The sequence below is a fragment of the Heteronotia binoei genome, chromosome 1 (genome assembly GCF_032191835.1).
Source record: "Heteronotia binoei isolate CCM8104 ecotype False Entrance Well chromosome 1, APGP_CSIRO_Hbin_v1, whole genome shotgun sequence".
Lineage (NCBI taxonomy): Eukaryota > Metazoa > Chordata > Lepidosauria > Squamata > Gekkonidae > Heteronotia > Heteronotia binoei.
In genome coordinates, this window is record NC_083223.1 from 254,853,352 (window position 1) to 254,869,075 (window position 15,724).

Consider the following 15,724-nt stretch of genomic DNA (forward strand, 5'->3'; position numbering starts at 1 on the left):
CTCAGTTTTTTAGCCTCTGGCTCACACATTTTTGCCTCAGCTTGGGAAGGATGGTCCCAGAGCGCATGTTCACAAATCTAATGCCAGTAGTTCACAAAGTAGAATTTTTGCTTCCAAGCCTCCGCAGCTTAGAAGGAGCATTGTTCCCCATGCACCTGCTGATGTGACCTTGAGTCAGTCACAAGTTCTCACAGAGCTGTTCGGCTCAAGAGCAGTTTCTGTCAGAGTTCTCTCAGCACCCTCCCCCCCTTACAGAGTGTCTGTAGTGGAGAAGGGAAGGGAAAGGAGATTGTAGACCGCTCTGAGACTCCTTCCAGCAGTGAAGTGCAGGGTATAAATCGAATCTCCTCCTCTGCTTCCGTAACCCGGAGGACAGAGGGCTCCATTATTTTTCTTCCCCTTAGAAGAGAAGGCAGGCTTGTCGAAAGTCCACTTCTGCACGTGCAGCACAGAAGCAGTGGAGTCCTAAGCACAATTACCCTTCTAAGTCCAATATGCGTAGTGATGGGTGACTCTGTTTAGGAGTGAACCGCAAACCGATTGAGCAGCAAGTCTAGGCATTCCTTCCCTAATAAGCCGAGCAATTTGCAGCCAGGCACCCTCTGATCTACCTTGCAGGGCTGCAGTAAAAAGTCGTCGCAAGGCAGTGGAACTGTGGAAGGGAAGCGCATAGAACAGCGCCTCCGAAACGCGGAGTGTGAACGCTTGGCAAAGTCCGGATTGAGGGGGGGGGGGGAGCTTCTTTTTCCCGGGCTCCCCCTTGTGCCGCTTGTGCCATTCCCTGAACTCCCCCCCCCCCCCCCGCCCAACGCTCCACAAGTCCCACTAAACTAAACATGCGCGGCGTGGGCACCCATGCAGGCGGCAGACGGTAGCACCGCGTCAGAATTTATCATAGCGGCAGCCTGGGCTGGGCGGCTACTATAGACTGCTGTGGGGGGGGGGGGGGGGGTAACCTCTCTTCAATCAGCTTTAACGATTCCTCTTCTGCCTAGATGTCTGTTTGCTTCTCCCCCCTTCTCTCGATTTCTTCTTTATGAAATATGTATGCTGAACAGATGTCTCCAACTCCCCCCAGGGCCCACACCCCATTTCCCCACCCCTCCCCCAGTCTCCTTCCCTCTCCCCCCTTCAGTCCCCCCTCCCCGGCTGTCTCATGGGTTCTCATCTCCTTCCCAGCCAATGACATCCTTACTCTGGGCGTTTAATATTGATAAGGGGGGGCTCCGGAGTGGCCAATGGGAAGCCCGTGGCTGGACACAGCATGTTGCCCGGGCGGCTATATATAGAGGGGCCGGGACAGGCGCTTCCAGGTGTACCCCTGATGTCACGGCGAGGGGACCTTTGCGCGTGTGGCGCATCAGGGGCTGCCCATGTGGCGGCTGGGTCCTTGGGAGCCCACCAGATGGACGCGGACTCCGGAAGCGCAAACTTTCTCGCCGGCGGGCACTCGACTGAATGGAGCAATCTGTTTCTCGTGGATTTCTGCTGTGTTTACTTCTGAAGAGAGGGAGAAGTGTCCCGAGAAGACACTGGAGAAGCAAAGGAGCGTGCTTGCTCAGGGGTAAGGTTTGTGGGTAGGTAGCTTTATTTTACTTATTTTGGGGGGGGGGGCGGGGGGGATATAGGGTCTTTATTTTGGAAAGGCCTGTTTGCATTCTTGTCCTTTGGTATCTTGTTCAATGATGCTGTCACAGTGCCTGTGTGCCTCAGGGATGTTTGAAGCTGCCGAATGAAAGTGCTGGAGAGGAAGTGGGAGAGAGAGAAAAAGTAGTTTCCTAGTGGACAAGAATTGCAGGTAGCTGGGTTTGTATGGGGTGGGGTGGGGACACCAAAGCCGCGAACTACTTAAAGTCTTTTTCATCATGCCCTGAAACACTCATTCCCCACCACTTTTTTAATGAACAACCATCCTAAAGAAGTGGTGTCTAGAAGCTTGTTCATTATTTTGGGACATTTTTTTGTCCTAATAAAAGGTATGATGCTAAGGAGGCTTAGGGACTGGTTCATGAATGTATTCCCTCTTCATACAATTTGATATGAAATAGCTATCCATGATTGCCAACTGATGGGGGAAAACCTCTGTCTGGCCTGCTCTTGTGCTGTGGGCAGCAACCTGGTCTTCAGAAATCAGCCAGGAAAGCTTTTTACATCACAAGAGGTATCAATAGTATCAAAACAAAGATGATTGCTTGCTTGTGACTGTAGGCTGAGCTGCTAGTTATAGCCAAAGCACAGGAGAACAGGCTATTATCAAAAGTTGGCAGCTGCTCTACACTATGGGCAAGCTGAGGCTTGCTGGAAACATGGAAGAGAGGATTGTGCTGTGATTTGACATCCATAAGGAATTTCAACCCTTGAGTATTGCAAGAACCTCGATACAGAAGCAGAGCACTGGTCCATTTTGCTGAGTTATAGAATGGCTGTGTTCTCCAGGTTCTCTGGCACAGGGGTCTTTCCCAGGACTTGAGAGCCTTTTAAATGGAAATGCCAGTGACTGAACCTGGGACTTCTGTGCGCAAAGAATGCTCTGTACCACTGAGCAATGAATTGGAACATGGGACTTTCTCCTGTACGGGAGAAGAGAGGAGTAAACAAGTGAGGGGTGTGACCAGTGGCTCCCGTTCGTGGACAATTCAGAGGACACAATTAATTGAACAAAGACCCGTGTACAAAAACAAAACCACCTGTCCACTGTAGTCCTTAAAACCAGCTTGGACAGCTAACTCTTGGGATGTCTCTGGAAGATGCCGGGATTCACACTGAGGGTGGGGTTCTATAACTGTGGGGGGGGGGGAACCTCTCTGCATCTGTTGTCTAAACGTGCCATATAGACAGTGGTGTTAAGACAACATCTTTAGCTGATTTGGGGGGATTTCACCAAGCAAAGAAGCAACATCTGATATACCTGAAGATATTTACTAGGGAGAAAAATTACACAGGAGTCCAGCAGCACCTTAAAATGCGTTTTCTGGATAAGCTTTTGTGAGGTAGATCTCACTTTATCACATGTGTGGGAGTGTATAGGTGATATGGAGTTCCCAGGGATGTGTCTGATTAAGCGCTTATGCTGACAACTGATGCTGAAATAAATTTTTGTCAGTATTTAAGGTGACACAAGGCTTCTGTTTAATTTCTAACACAGCTGCTCTTCTGGAATTATTTCTAGGCTTGCCCTACTGGGCCTGACCTGGATAAGTCCAGACTAGCCCAATTCCTCCAGATCTGGGAAGCTAAGCTGGGTTGACCCTGATGAGTATTTAAAAGGGAGATCACCAAGGAATGCCAGGGTCAAACCACAAGTCAGCTGTGATAATGGCAAAAAAAAAAAGCCCTACTAGACCACGCTTACTTCTGAGTAAGTGTGCTTGGGAACCCATTGCATATTGGTTTTTGCCCAGCCCTATATGACATCAAAATGATACTGTGACCAAATTATGGATAACTAACAAACAAAATTTAATTACAAGTCATAAATGGAAGGACAGTTCATATCAATATAACCCCAGTTGGGTATCAAATAAATTCCGAAGTTCTTGGCAAACACCACTTGCACTGGTAACTTCCATGATGATATCCAGTAGTATCAAAACAGAGGTGTGTATTCTTTTAATCCATAGAAGTGTAACAGGACCGCTAGTTTACACGGCCTGTTTCAAGATTCTTTCTTCAGGCATGGGATTATTAAAAATCCACACTGAAAAGTAAACTCCCATAACAATCTTCTTTGGGACACTAGGTCTCCGCAAAAATCTCTGTAAGGCTAATGCTCAAACGGCTCGAGGTTAACCCAAATGGGCCCACCAGCATGTAAAATATATGAGCACAGAATTTCTGAAATTTGTATCTATGTAAGAAACGTAACTGAGTTTTGGAACTAATGTGAGTCTGATTTTAGATGTTTGCTTTGTTTGAGTGTCTCTTGGCCTCTTAAGGGCTAACTTACTGTTGTGACATAAGCTTTTATGAGTATCCTACAAAAGTGAATTTTTGCCCCCCCCAAGCCTTTTCTACAATCAATTTGTGAGCCTTTAAGATGCCACAGAGCTCTTCTTTGTTGAGCAGCTGCAGCAGACTAACAGGGCGACACCTCTGGACCACACAGTGTGACAATCGCTCTCGGTCCCAACAGGGACTAGGAGTGGCTAATTCACTGAGGAAAGCCATTGCCTCTGTCAGAAGCTAGTTTGGATTGCTTTGCCAATTATTTTCATTACCTCTCTGCATAGTAATGCCAACGCACCAGTCTTTTGGATCGGGGCCTTCTGGCCTCATGCTGCCCCACCCTCCTTCTGTTTGGACTTATGTGTGAGTATATCTATCTCTGCTAATGGAGGGTAATACTTCATGTAGTTGAAAAAGTGGGCTCTGGAGAGTTCGGGTGCAATAAATTAGAAGAAAAAGAAGAATAAGAAATTGGATTCATACCCCACCCTTCACATCCTGAAGGAGTCTCAGAGCGGCTTACAATCTCCTTTCCCTTCCCCGAAACAGACACCCTGTGAGGTAGATGGAGCTGAGAGAGCTCTAAGAGAAACTGCTCTTGAGAGGAACAGCTCTGGGAGAACTTGTGACTGACTCAAGGTCACTTCAGCAGGTGCATGTTGAGGAGTGGGGAATCAAACCTGGTTCTCCCAGATAAGAGTCAGCACATGTAACCACTATACTAAACTGGCTCTCTTAATCATGCAAGTGCTGCAAGACTACTTGGGCTGTGGCTCAGTGGGAGAGCTCCTTTGCATGCTGAAAGTCCCAGATTCAAGCCCTGGCATCTCCAGTTAAAAAGAACCAAGACCTTTCCCTGGAGAGCTGCTGCCAATCTGGACAAAGAGTACTGATCTTGACGGACCAATGGTGTTATTCAGTATAAGGCAGCATCATGTGCGGGTTCATGTACCTGTATCCATTTGTCATTGCGGGCTAAACTGCCCTGAAGCTTTTCGAATGGCTAACCTTCCTGATGTGTAAAATTTTAGAAATTAGGGAAGACACAAATGGCTCAACAGATCTGAAAAGTCACATGGCCTCTGGAGTTCATCATAGTCTCTTGGGGTAGAAATGTTGTGCCTTCTGCTATCATCCATATCCACAGATCTTGTATTTTAAACTTTATGAGCAGACTCTGAAAAAGGCAATGCAGGCCTCCTACCAACCCCATCTTTGGGATTTTAAACCTTGTAATCGCTTGTATATCTTGTCAGGGCTCCATCATAATGCCAGAAGTTTGTTTCATAGATCGAAGGACACTGTAATAAAATATGTCCTCTGCATATTCTCAGAGGTTTTACTTCCTTTCTCATACAGCCAGCCCCAACATATTAAGGACTAGTAAGCAAGGAGTGAGCTGTGGATTGGAGAAAAAAGCACTGAGGACTAGTGGGCTGTTCCAGCTGGAAGCATTTGTTCCTTAAATACCACGACATCTTTCCATCTATAACATAAATTGCTCTTGTGTTACATTTCCATGTGTTATGATTTTAAGGGGCTCACTATGGCTCAGATTTGGCCTAGCAATCTCAGTCCCAGTGGTGCATAGTGCCAGGAAGAAAAAGGAACAGAGAGCGCAATTCAGGAACCACAAATGGTTCCCACATACCTGGGTTACAGAAGCAAAACATTCAAGTCTGCAGGTGTAACTTCCAGGTAGTTTTGAACCCTGGTACCACTCATTAAAAATTAAGCATTGCCACACACCCCCACACTCCCTCTCAGCTCTGTCCCATTGTTGTGCACATTCACACACCTGTCTCAGGTAAACAACTCCAGCCACCAAAAACAGCCCCTATTTCTGGGCATGGTTCTGCACAAATAAGCTATTATGAGCTTATCCACCAGAGAGTCAATTGGAGGAACCTGAGGAAAGCAAAACATGATGTTATCTACTCTTCAATTGTCCTTATTTACAAGGGACAGTCCTTATTTTTCCCTCCCTATTTTTCCACTTTGAAATGTCTTTTTAAAGAATTATCTTCGTGAGAGCTGCTAGCTAGGATTGTCTTCAGAATTCAATACCCTCCTGTACAAGTTAAATCTCTGAGTGGTCATTGATGCTTCTTGTCTCTAGCACACAGCACATGTCTACTTTAGGGTTGCCAACTCCCAGGTGGGGGCTGGATATTTCCTGAAATTACAGTTGATCAGTTGTTGAGAGCCAGTTTGGTGTAGTGGTTAAGAGCAGAGGATATCAATCTGGAGAACCAAGTTTGATTTCCCAATCCTCCTCCAGATGCAGCCTGCTGGGTGACCTTGGGTCAGTCACAGTTCTCTCAGAGCTCTCTCAGCCCCACCTACCTCACAGGATGCCTATTGTGGGAAACAGAAGGGAAGGAGATTGTAAGCTGCTCTGAGACTCCTTTAGGTCGTGAAGGGTGGGATATGAAGCCAACTCTTTTTCATCTCCAGACTACATACATTTCTTATTTATTTATTTTAAAGATTGATTTCACTTCTCTTGGAGAAAATGGCTGCTTTGTAAGGTAGACTGCATGGCATTATACCCTAACGATGTCCCACCCCTCCCTAAACCCAACTCCCCTAGGCTCCACCCTCAAATCTCCAGGTATTTCCAAACCTAGACAACCCTACTCCATGGCAATGCTTGTCAATGAACAGACTGTCATTTTGCATCCCATGTCAACTGTCAATGTATTTCTTAATCATTGATAACAGCTTGTAGGACAATTTAGTTTTTCTAGACCACATTTATCGAAATCATTCTCTTGGCTTAAACTGGAGAAGCTGCTGCAACCAGAAGACCTCAAGAAGATAGGGGAAGCTAGGTTCCTTCTCCCTCCCCTATAATTTGAGCACTGGAATAGAACCTTCAGGATGTGGAAAAATGGGGTTCTCCATGTTTTGATGTGAGATTAGGGGTGGGGTAGCCATAACAAACATTTCTGTTTGCACTTGTTGGAGGAGATGGATTCAAACAGTGGCTCATGGCTACAGTGAGGTGTCCAGGGCTTTTTTTGAGCAGGAACGCATAGGAACACAGCTCCGGCTGGCTTGGCATCAGGCGGTTTGGCCTAATATGCAAATGAGTTCCTGCTGGGCTTTTTCTACAACAAAAGCCCTGTGTGAAACAATGGTGGCATCAGGGGTGTGGTCTAATATGCAAATAACTCCCTGCTGGACTTTTTCTAGTGAAAAAACCCTGGGGATGTCTGAGATCCATCTCAAGTTTGGATAATGGAGAAACTTGATATCACTAGCAAAGCAGGCTGAGGGCAAATGCTCTGCAGAAATGAATCCCCTGATATTTGTAAGCTTCAAAATGGCTATGGCAGCTCCTTTTGGGGGGAGGGAAGTCTCAGCTTCTAGGACAGAATGGGGCTCAATATTTTTCAAGCTCTTCCTTGGTTCTAGGTTTGGCAATTGGTAGAGGGTGGAGGGGTAGGTTTGCAGGTTGGGAAAGTCCTGGAGATTTGGAGGGGGGGAAGCTGGGGAAGACAGGGACCTCAGTGAGGTACAATGCCACAGAGTCCACCTTCCAAAGCAGCCATTTTCTCCAGGGGAAGTACTCTGTGTTGTCATTCTAGGAGATCCCCAGGCCCCACCTAGAGGCTTACATCCTTATCCGACTCACGTACCTTTGAACATGTGCAGAGCACCTTTGCCCTCCAGGACAAAGGGTGTGACATCAGGTGGGCATGACTGCCTGCCAGCTCCCATTCTATAAATTAAGGATTGAGGACGAGGGGATGAAGAGCTGCCTCCTCCTTCTTTCCCACTTCACTATGCCAAGTTCAGCTGCATTCCATATGTCCAGGGTACCAGAACTAGTAACAGAAGGCCTCATTTAATACACAGACAGACCCCTTGTTTTCTCCCTTCTGCCTCCCTCCCCTCACTCATTCCCCACCTGTCATCTCTCTGGAGAGTCTGGACAAGGAGCTTCCAAAGTCTGGGCCCTTTTGTTCCCCTCTTGTTCCTGGGTGAAGGATTTGGCCTTCCCTCAGTCACAGACCAGGGCAAGAGGCTTTGTTTATTTCTTCGCTTCCCCCCCCCCCCCCTCATGTTTTTCTTTCCTCATCTCACTTTTGAATCTTTTTCAGTTCAGTTTATTTCTTTTCTGCCCTATTATTTTTTTTGCCTCTTTTGTCTTATTTAAGTCTTTTGTTTGCTTTTTATGGTGTTTCTTTTATATTGTTTTATCCCTCCTCCCATCCTCTGAGTAGCTTAGGGTGATACACACGGTTTGCCCCCTGACTGTTTTATCCCAGCAACAATCCTGTAAGTCATGGTTAGGCTGAAAAATGGTAACTGGCTGTAAGCCCTTTCTATTAATGCTAAGGACTATTTCTGTGTTTATTAACTGAGATATTCCCACCACCTCAACAAATCAGAGCTATATGTTTTCTCTCTCCCTCTTTCTCTATTTTGATAGGATATACAGAAGAAATTCCTGGTGATGGATGGCTGAAACAGAGTAAAATACACCCCAACCTCAACATCCTATTCAGAGGATCAAAAAAGATTGGTGCTTTTTATTTCTTCATCAGGTGACTGAAGCTGGAGAAATTGCCTGAGAAGACTTATCAAATAATGGAACTTTGATGTGGAATCATACCATAGCCCTACTTGTCTGTTGGTTGCATTTTCTGGACATCCGCATTCCTCCAACCTCATTTCCACACTGCCCTCCCTCTTCCATATCTGTCTTCTGGCCAATCTTTTTCTTTCTACATAGGCCTAAGTTTTGTCTCCTCCATCCATCTTACCTTCCTTCCACCCCCATTTCATCCTCCATCCCTCACCACAAGTCATGATGTTGAATTCAGACCAGACAGAGATTGACCTACAGCCGACCCATTCAGAAACAGAATCGGTCTTCAGTGACTGTGGAGGTGGAGGGGGCCGTGGGGTTGGGGTGGAAGAGGCCGGCTCCCTTGGCCTTTGCAGCCAGTCCAGGGTAGTTGAGTCTGGCGATACCATGAAAAAAGACCTTCAGCACCTGAGCCGAGAGGAGCGTCGTCGTCGTCGACGTGCCACAGCCAAGTACCGGACGGCCCATGCCACGAGGGAGCGGATCCGGGTAGAGGCCTTCAACATGGCCTTTGCTGAACTTCGCAAACTCCTGCCTACGCTTCCCCCAGATAAGAAGCTCTCCAAAATTGAGATCCTACGGCTAGCAATCTGCTACATCTCGTACCTCAACCATGTGCTGGATGTGTGAATGGCTGGGGCTGTAGCTGTCTTCCGGGGTTGAAAACCACCGACCCACTGCTCCTTCTGGAATTGATAGCACTGAGCCCACCTCTGTCCTACTTCAAGCTAGATCTGCTACTTGAACCACACTGTGGCCATATCCGAGTTCATATCCTAAGTGGAATATGTGATAGGTATCTGAGCTGTCCATAGCCACCCTCCTGCTTCATGTCCTATGCGGTGGAAGTTCTGCCACCACACTAGGGTTACCAGCTCTGGGTTAGGAAATTCCTAGAGATTTGGGGGTAGAGCCTGGGGAGGGGAGGGTTTAGGGATGGAAGTGACCTCAGCAGGGTATAATGCCATAGAGTCCACCCTCTAGAGCAGCCATTTTCTCCAGGGGAACTGATCTCTGTAGCCTGAAAATCAGTTGAAAGTCCTGGAGATCTCTAGGCCCCACCTGAAAGTTGGCAGCCCTATGCCACCCCTAGGTTCAGTTTTGTGTTTGCATTTGGAATCTCCCACTGGATCCTCAAAGGCACCAAGTGACTGCTATTATGCCTGAGTTGCAGACGTCTCCAAAGACAGGGACACAAACTCCTGCAGAGAAGGAACAACCATCTCTCTCTTTTCCTTGGTCGCCAAGAATGCTCTGCTGCTGTGGTCCTGGCCAGTCAGTTGATGCTAAGACAATTATGTTTTTCCACCAAATCACCTGGCTTTTTTTTGATTTGCTTAAATTTTGTCTTGATCGTCATAAATACAGTGGCTGTAAGGTGTATTATTAGGATCACACAGACACTACCAGGGGCTGCGGCTCAGTGGCAGAGCATCGGCTTGGCATGCAGAAGGTCCTAGTTCAGTCTCCAGCATCTCATAGAATTGGGAGGGACCTCTAGGGTCATCCAGTCCAACCCCCTGCACAAGGCAGGAAACTCACAAATACCTCCCCCTAAATTCACAGGACCTTCATTGCTGTCAGATGGCCATCTAGCCTCTGTTTAAAAACCTCCCATTAGAAGGATCAGGTAATAAGTGATGTGAAGGACTGCTGCCTGAAATCTTGGAGAGCAGTCATTGGTCTGAGTAGATAATGCTGCTGATTTTGATGGACCACGGCTCTGATTCAACACAAGGTAGCTTCATGTGTTTACCAGACTCAAAGGAGCAGCAGAACAGTTAGTGTATCTAGCCTGTTTTTATACCACCTTTCCTCCAAGGAGCTCAGAGTCCATAATTTTCCTTTCCCTCTTTTATCTTCACAGCAACCCTGTAAGTTATGTCAGAGCTATGGGTGTGTTATTGGCCCAATATCACCCAGTCAGCAGTGAGGAGATTTGAATCTAGGTCTCCCAGAGCCTAGTCCAACATTCCAACCACTCTAGCACACTTGTTCCTACAGTGGCCACCCCACAATGATGGCTCTCTGCTCCTCCCACCACATCTTTTGAGTTGCAACAATTTCATCTGTGCAAGAGGCTGCACTTTTTCATATGCGTGGTGCCCTTGATTAAAGTGTAAAGGAAGCTTTTTGGGCATGTTCTCATACAAATGAGTGACAGCACCATGTATGCCAAAACACACCATCACGTTCACTGAAATGCTCAGACTCAATCTTGTTTGGATGTAGACCTACATTTCCTATGCTTGTCATACTGTATATGGCGCTCCTGTTCAATCAGTTCCACGTTATCCTGCCACATTTCTCCATCTGATCGCAGAAATCTGAGTGAGGAACCAGTGAGAGTTAAATCAAAACTTCCTTGTTGGATGACGTTCAAGGTCCTTCTAGTTCAGCGTCCTCTGGAGACTAGGTAGATTCAAGTTCACTAGCACCATAGAGACAAACACCATAGAGTTTTGGGAGTGCAAGCGTTCAGCTCTTGAAAGCTCATACCCCCATAATCTTGTTGGTCTTTCTGGTGCTAGTGGATCCCAGTCCAGCTTTTCTACAGCAAACCATCATGACTGCCCTCTGAAACTATCTGGAAACAAGCTTATTGGAAAACGACAAACACCGGCAAGGAGACAGCTTTACTTGTGTTCAGAACCAGTGCATGAAGATAGTGGGTCCTTTGACACATTGTTGGATAATGCACTCAATGTATTTGCAACTGGATTTTCCTGTATGAAACAGGAAGATTGTTGCTAAAGTACATTATGGCTGCAATCGGACACATCAAATAATGCATTTTCAATCCACTTTTAGTGCACTTTCCAACTGGGTTTTCCTGTGTGAACTGACAAAATCCAGTTGGAAAGTGGATTGAAAGTGCATTATTTAGTGGGTGTGATCCCAGCCTGAGAGTACATTATCCAGTATGTGTGAAAGCAGCCACAGAGGAGGAATTTTGATTTTAAAAGGCTGTGTCTTATGCACTAAAGATTTGCTAAGTTCCACAGAGGGGTTCAAAATTAGATAGGAGAAGATTTGACTCAATGCTAGTTCACTTTGTATGTCCTAGTTCAATCCCTGCAATTTTCAGCTGAAAGATCTCAGGTACAAGATGCTGAAAAAGATCTTTCTCTGCCCAAGATCCTTGGAAACTACTTTCTGGTTGTCATATATTAGAGGGAGCAATGCTTTGACTTGGCACCAGGCAACCTGTTGTTTTCAAAGCAACAACTTCTTTGCTGTGATCTGTCCCCAGTGTGACGCATTCAGAGGTAGACTGCCTCTGGTCATGGAAGTTTCATTTTGCCATCATGGCGGTTGATAGCCCTGTCCATCCACACAAACCCTAAGCATGTCTCGCTGGTAAGAACAAAAGTCTTCCTAGCCCTGGCCTCTGCATTTGGTTTCTGAAAGAGGCTGGCCAGATGTTTCCAATCAGTACTGCAAACCTCGCATAAAGGCAGCTGCTGACATCTGCAATGCAATGGTAGACTCTCTCTGAACATGGAGGTGTCATTGAACCAGTCTAACTAACCATGATTGTTAGGGATCCTGCAAAACTAAGCATTGCCTTGCTGGATTAGACGCATGATTTTCTGTTCTAGCATCCAGTTCCCGATATTCTTCAGCTTGAGGTCTGAAGGAAGCTTGTATGTGAGGCTAGAAGCCATCAGATGCCTGCCCCATTGTGTGTTTCCAACACCTGACACTGATTATAATAAGTATGTTGTCTCTGCACATGGAAGCTTCATTTGGCTGTGAACCCACATCCTTTGCACACCCTCCAGTAGCAAGGGTCCCTCGATACAGCTGTTTCCCCTGCTTTTTGGGGCAAGTGAATCAACTCTTGGTTCAGAAGGCGATACGGAAGAGCCAGGGGAACGAGGGTGAGGATGAAACCCTTTCCCTCTTTGACCTCTTAAATGTCTCTGTGCCACAAAACTGTATTTATTTATTTATGTATTTATTTATTTATTTTGGAAAAAATGTTATTTATTTGCAGTGTTCATGCACTTTTTTTTAGGGGAAAAAGATCTTGGAAGGAAAATGAAAAAGCCTCTGTTTATGGTGCGTCCTTATATGTGTGTGTATATCTCTCTGTGCGTGCGTGTGTGTCCGTCCATTATCTGGTTTAGAACAAACAAGAGTTTATAATGATTATTATGATTATTTATGATTTTTTTTGTATGCAAAAGGGAACAAAAATTAAATTCCTTCCCCCATGAATGAGGACAATTTGATGGGGAATAAGAAGAGTGTTGTGTCCATTTTTCTTTTGGCTTCTCCCCCTTTTTTTTAAAAAAAAAATAATTTCTTGCATGGCTCTGAGAGCAGCAGCTGGGTAATTTCACGAATGGTAATTGATGGTCATGGGTGCTGCTGGTTAGGATCAGGGTAATCAAATCTTACGCTCCAAAGCATGAAATGGTCACAGTGGGGTGGGAGGGCAGAAGTATTCTTTCTGGAAGAGGCTTCTTGCCAGGCCCCCATAGGAGAAGTGGTAAGGCCCAAAGTCTTTGGGCTACTGCCCAGATGCATCATGGGAATCCTGGGTCCTGCTGTTAGGCTGGTTCAAGTGTATGAACCAGGCTGGACCCACTGAGGGCCAGGGGTTATCAATTGCAGGTTGGGAAATTCCCAGAGATTTGAGGCTGGAGCCTTGGAAGGTGAGGTTTAGGGAAAGGAGAACCCTCAGTGGGATAATGCAATTCCACCAGAGCAGCCATTTTCTCCAGGAGAGGTGACCCCAGTAATTGTCTAGAGATACTGTAATTCCGGGAGAGCTCTAGGCCCGATGAGATTGGCAACCTGAGCAGGGGCCTCGCCTCTGATATAGAGCTTGGAGAAGAAGAGGCTGGATTTATACCCCACCCTTCACTCAGAGTGGCTCATAATCTTTTCCCTTCCTCTCCCCACAACAGACACCCTGTGAGGTAGGTGGGGCTGAGAGAACTCTGACAGAAGAACTGTGACAGGCCAAGGTTATTCAGCTGGCTCATGTAGTGGAGTAGTAGGGAATCAAACCCGGTTGACCAAACTGGAGGAGGGGGTAGGGAGATGGGGGGGAGGGGGGGAGCTGAGGAGGGTGGAGCTTGAGGGGAGATACTTCACTGGGGCATGATGCCGTATAGAGTCCATCTTCCAAAGCAGCCGTTTTCTCCAGGGCAACTGATCTCTGTCATCTGGAGATCAATTGTAACCCCAAGAGATCTCTAGCTATCACCTGGAGGCTGGCAACCCTATTCTGTCCTGTTAACAAATCACAACCAAAGTCACCCACCTTCCCCTGCTGGGGAGAGATAGGGTCATCAGGCCCTGCCAGAGATGGGAGGTAGGGTTGCCAGATCCAGGTGTGCTAACTCCTGAAGATTTGGGCTTGGAGCCTGGGGTGGGACAGGGACCTCAGTGGGGTATAATGCCATAGTGTCCACCCTCCAAAGCATCCGTTTTCTCTGGGTGATGTGATAACTGTAGTCTGGAGCTGAGCTGTGATTCCAGGGGGTCCCCGGGGCCCACCTGGAGGCTGGCAGGGTAAGGCCTGATTGATTGATGACTCAGAAGCTCCCAGACCCTGAAGCACAAGGCAGACCTTTTTCAGGTGCCAAGTCTGACTCAGCCTGTCCTACCGCCCAAGGCACGGAATGGAACACGACAAGACCATTCACAGGTCTGAGCTTGAGTGTCACCACCACGTCATCCCATTAAATTCCCAGCAATTCTCTTTCGTTGGCATAAAGGCTTAGCAAAGCATTGCTTCTCTCAGCAGATTGAAACTGGTTTTCCTGGTGGCTGAGACCCTCTTTCATAAACACAGTGAACGAGGGCTTCTCAAAGCTCTATTGCATGCTGCAGAAGATGCTGTCCCCAGCATTTCCAATCTCAGTTCTAAGTCAGTAGGCTACACTAATACTCAGATATATAATTTTGGGGCATGAATCATGCAAACAGGGGCATACATTATCCACTGTCCCCCGAATATGCATGGTTGTCATTTTGGTGCAAATAGGCCAATGCATTTATATTTTCCAGATTCGTATGCATGAATGAAACATTAGAGTTTGAGGTTTTATGTTCACACACCGAAAAACTGTATTCACATGGATAAATATATGCATTACCCTATTTGCAGAAATGGTGATTGTGCGCATCAGGAGGAACGTGGGTGGCACATAATTCCTGTTACGCACAGCTGGTATGCCAAAACTGAATGTCTGAAAATGGCTCATAACTTAAGGCAGCTTTGTGACTTGAGACTCAGTTTAGCTTAAGACTTTGGGATGCCACTACCGGTCAGAATTTATCTGGGATAGAGGGACTAATGGTTTGACTTCAAGATCGGTTATGTTCAGGTGTTCCTGAGCTCCAGAATCAATCGCTCAGAACAACCATATAGCTGTTTCCTGCTGTAAACTGATTCTGGCTATCCAAGCTTTAGGACCGGCAGAAGAAGGAACCATGCCATAAGGTTTGCTCGTGTCGCTGTTTAAATTTTAAACCAAGTGGTAAAGTTTGCAGTCCTCATTAATATCTCTCTTTGCCTGTTATGGTTTTAAGCCCAGTCAGAAATTCCCCTTTCCTCCTCCTTCCTCCCCCATCCCATCCTGATGTCTTCCAGATGAAGCAAACAAAGGGGCTGGCGATAGTTCTCTGCTTTTCTTTCCCCATCAAACACAGGACTTTCCCCCAAGGACGGGCCACGAGGATGGCTGCAGGTGTTCACAGTGCGGCTCCAAATTTCTTCAGATCATCAATTGGACTCGGCTGAATCTCAGCCCACGGGAGACACATTTGCAGGGGAAAGGGCTAAGCAAAGAAAAGAGCAGCGGGGAGGATAAAGACAGCTGGGTCTTAACTGGGAAAGGGACAGTGAACCTGATCTGGGATAACCTTTCTAAGGGTCAAAAAAACAGGGAAATGAGCACTGTTCCCTCTAAACTGCAGAGTCTTGTGAGCAAAAATTCTACTTTGTGAGCTACTGGTATTAAAGTTGTGAACTACTGCATAAATTACTGTGCTCTGGCACAATGTTCCCTCTAAGCTGCAGAGTCTTGTTAGCAAAAATTCTACTTTCTGAGCTACTGTCATTAAAATTGTGAGCTACTGCATAAATTATTGTGCTCTGAGGCAATTTTTCCTGAGCTAAGGCAAAAATGTGTGAGTTGGAGGCTAAAAATCTGTGAG

General features: G+C 46.5%; 1 protein-coding gene across 1 annotated transcript; it reads left to right on the plus strand.

Annotated features, from left to right (window-relative positions):
* Positions 1–1,320: 1,320 nt before the first annotated feature.
* Positions 1,321–9,432, plus strand: NHLH1 (nescient helix-loop-helix 1). The gene is made up of 2 exons (XM_060260323.1): positions 1,321–1,577; positions 8,387–9,432. The coding sequence occupies exon 2, from the start codon at positions 8,765–8,767 to the stop codon at positions 9,173–9,175; it is 411 nt and encodes a 136-aa protein (XP_060116306.1). The 5' UTR covers positions 1,321–1,577; positions 8,387–8,764; the 3' UTR covers positions 9,176–9,432.
* The last annotated feature ends 6,292 nt before the right edge of the window (positions 9,433–15,724 follow it).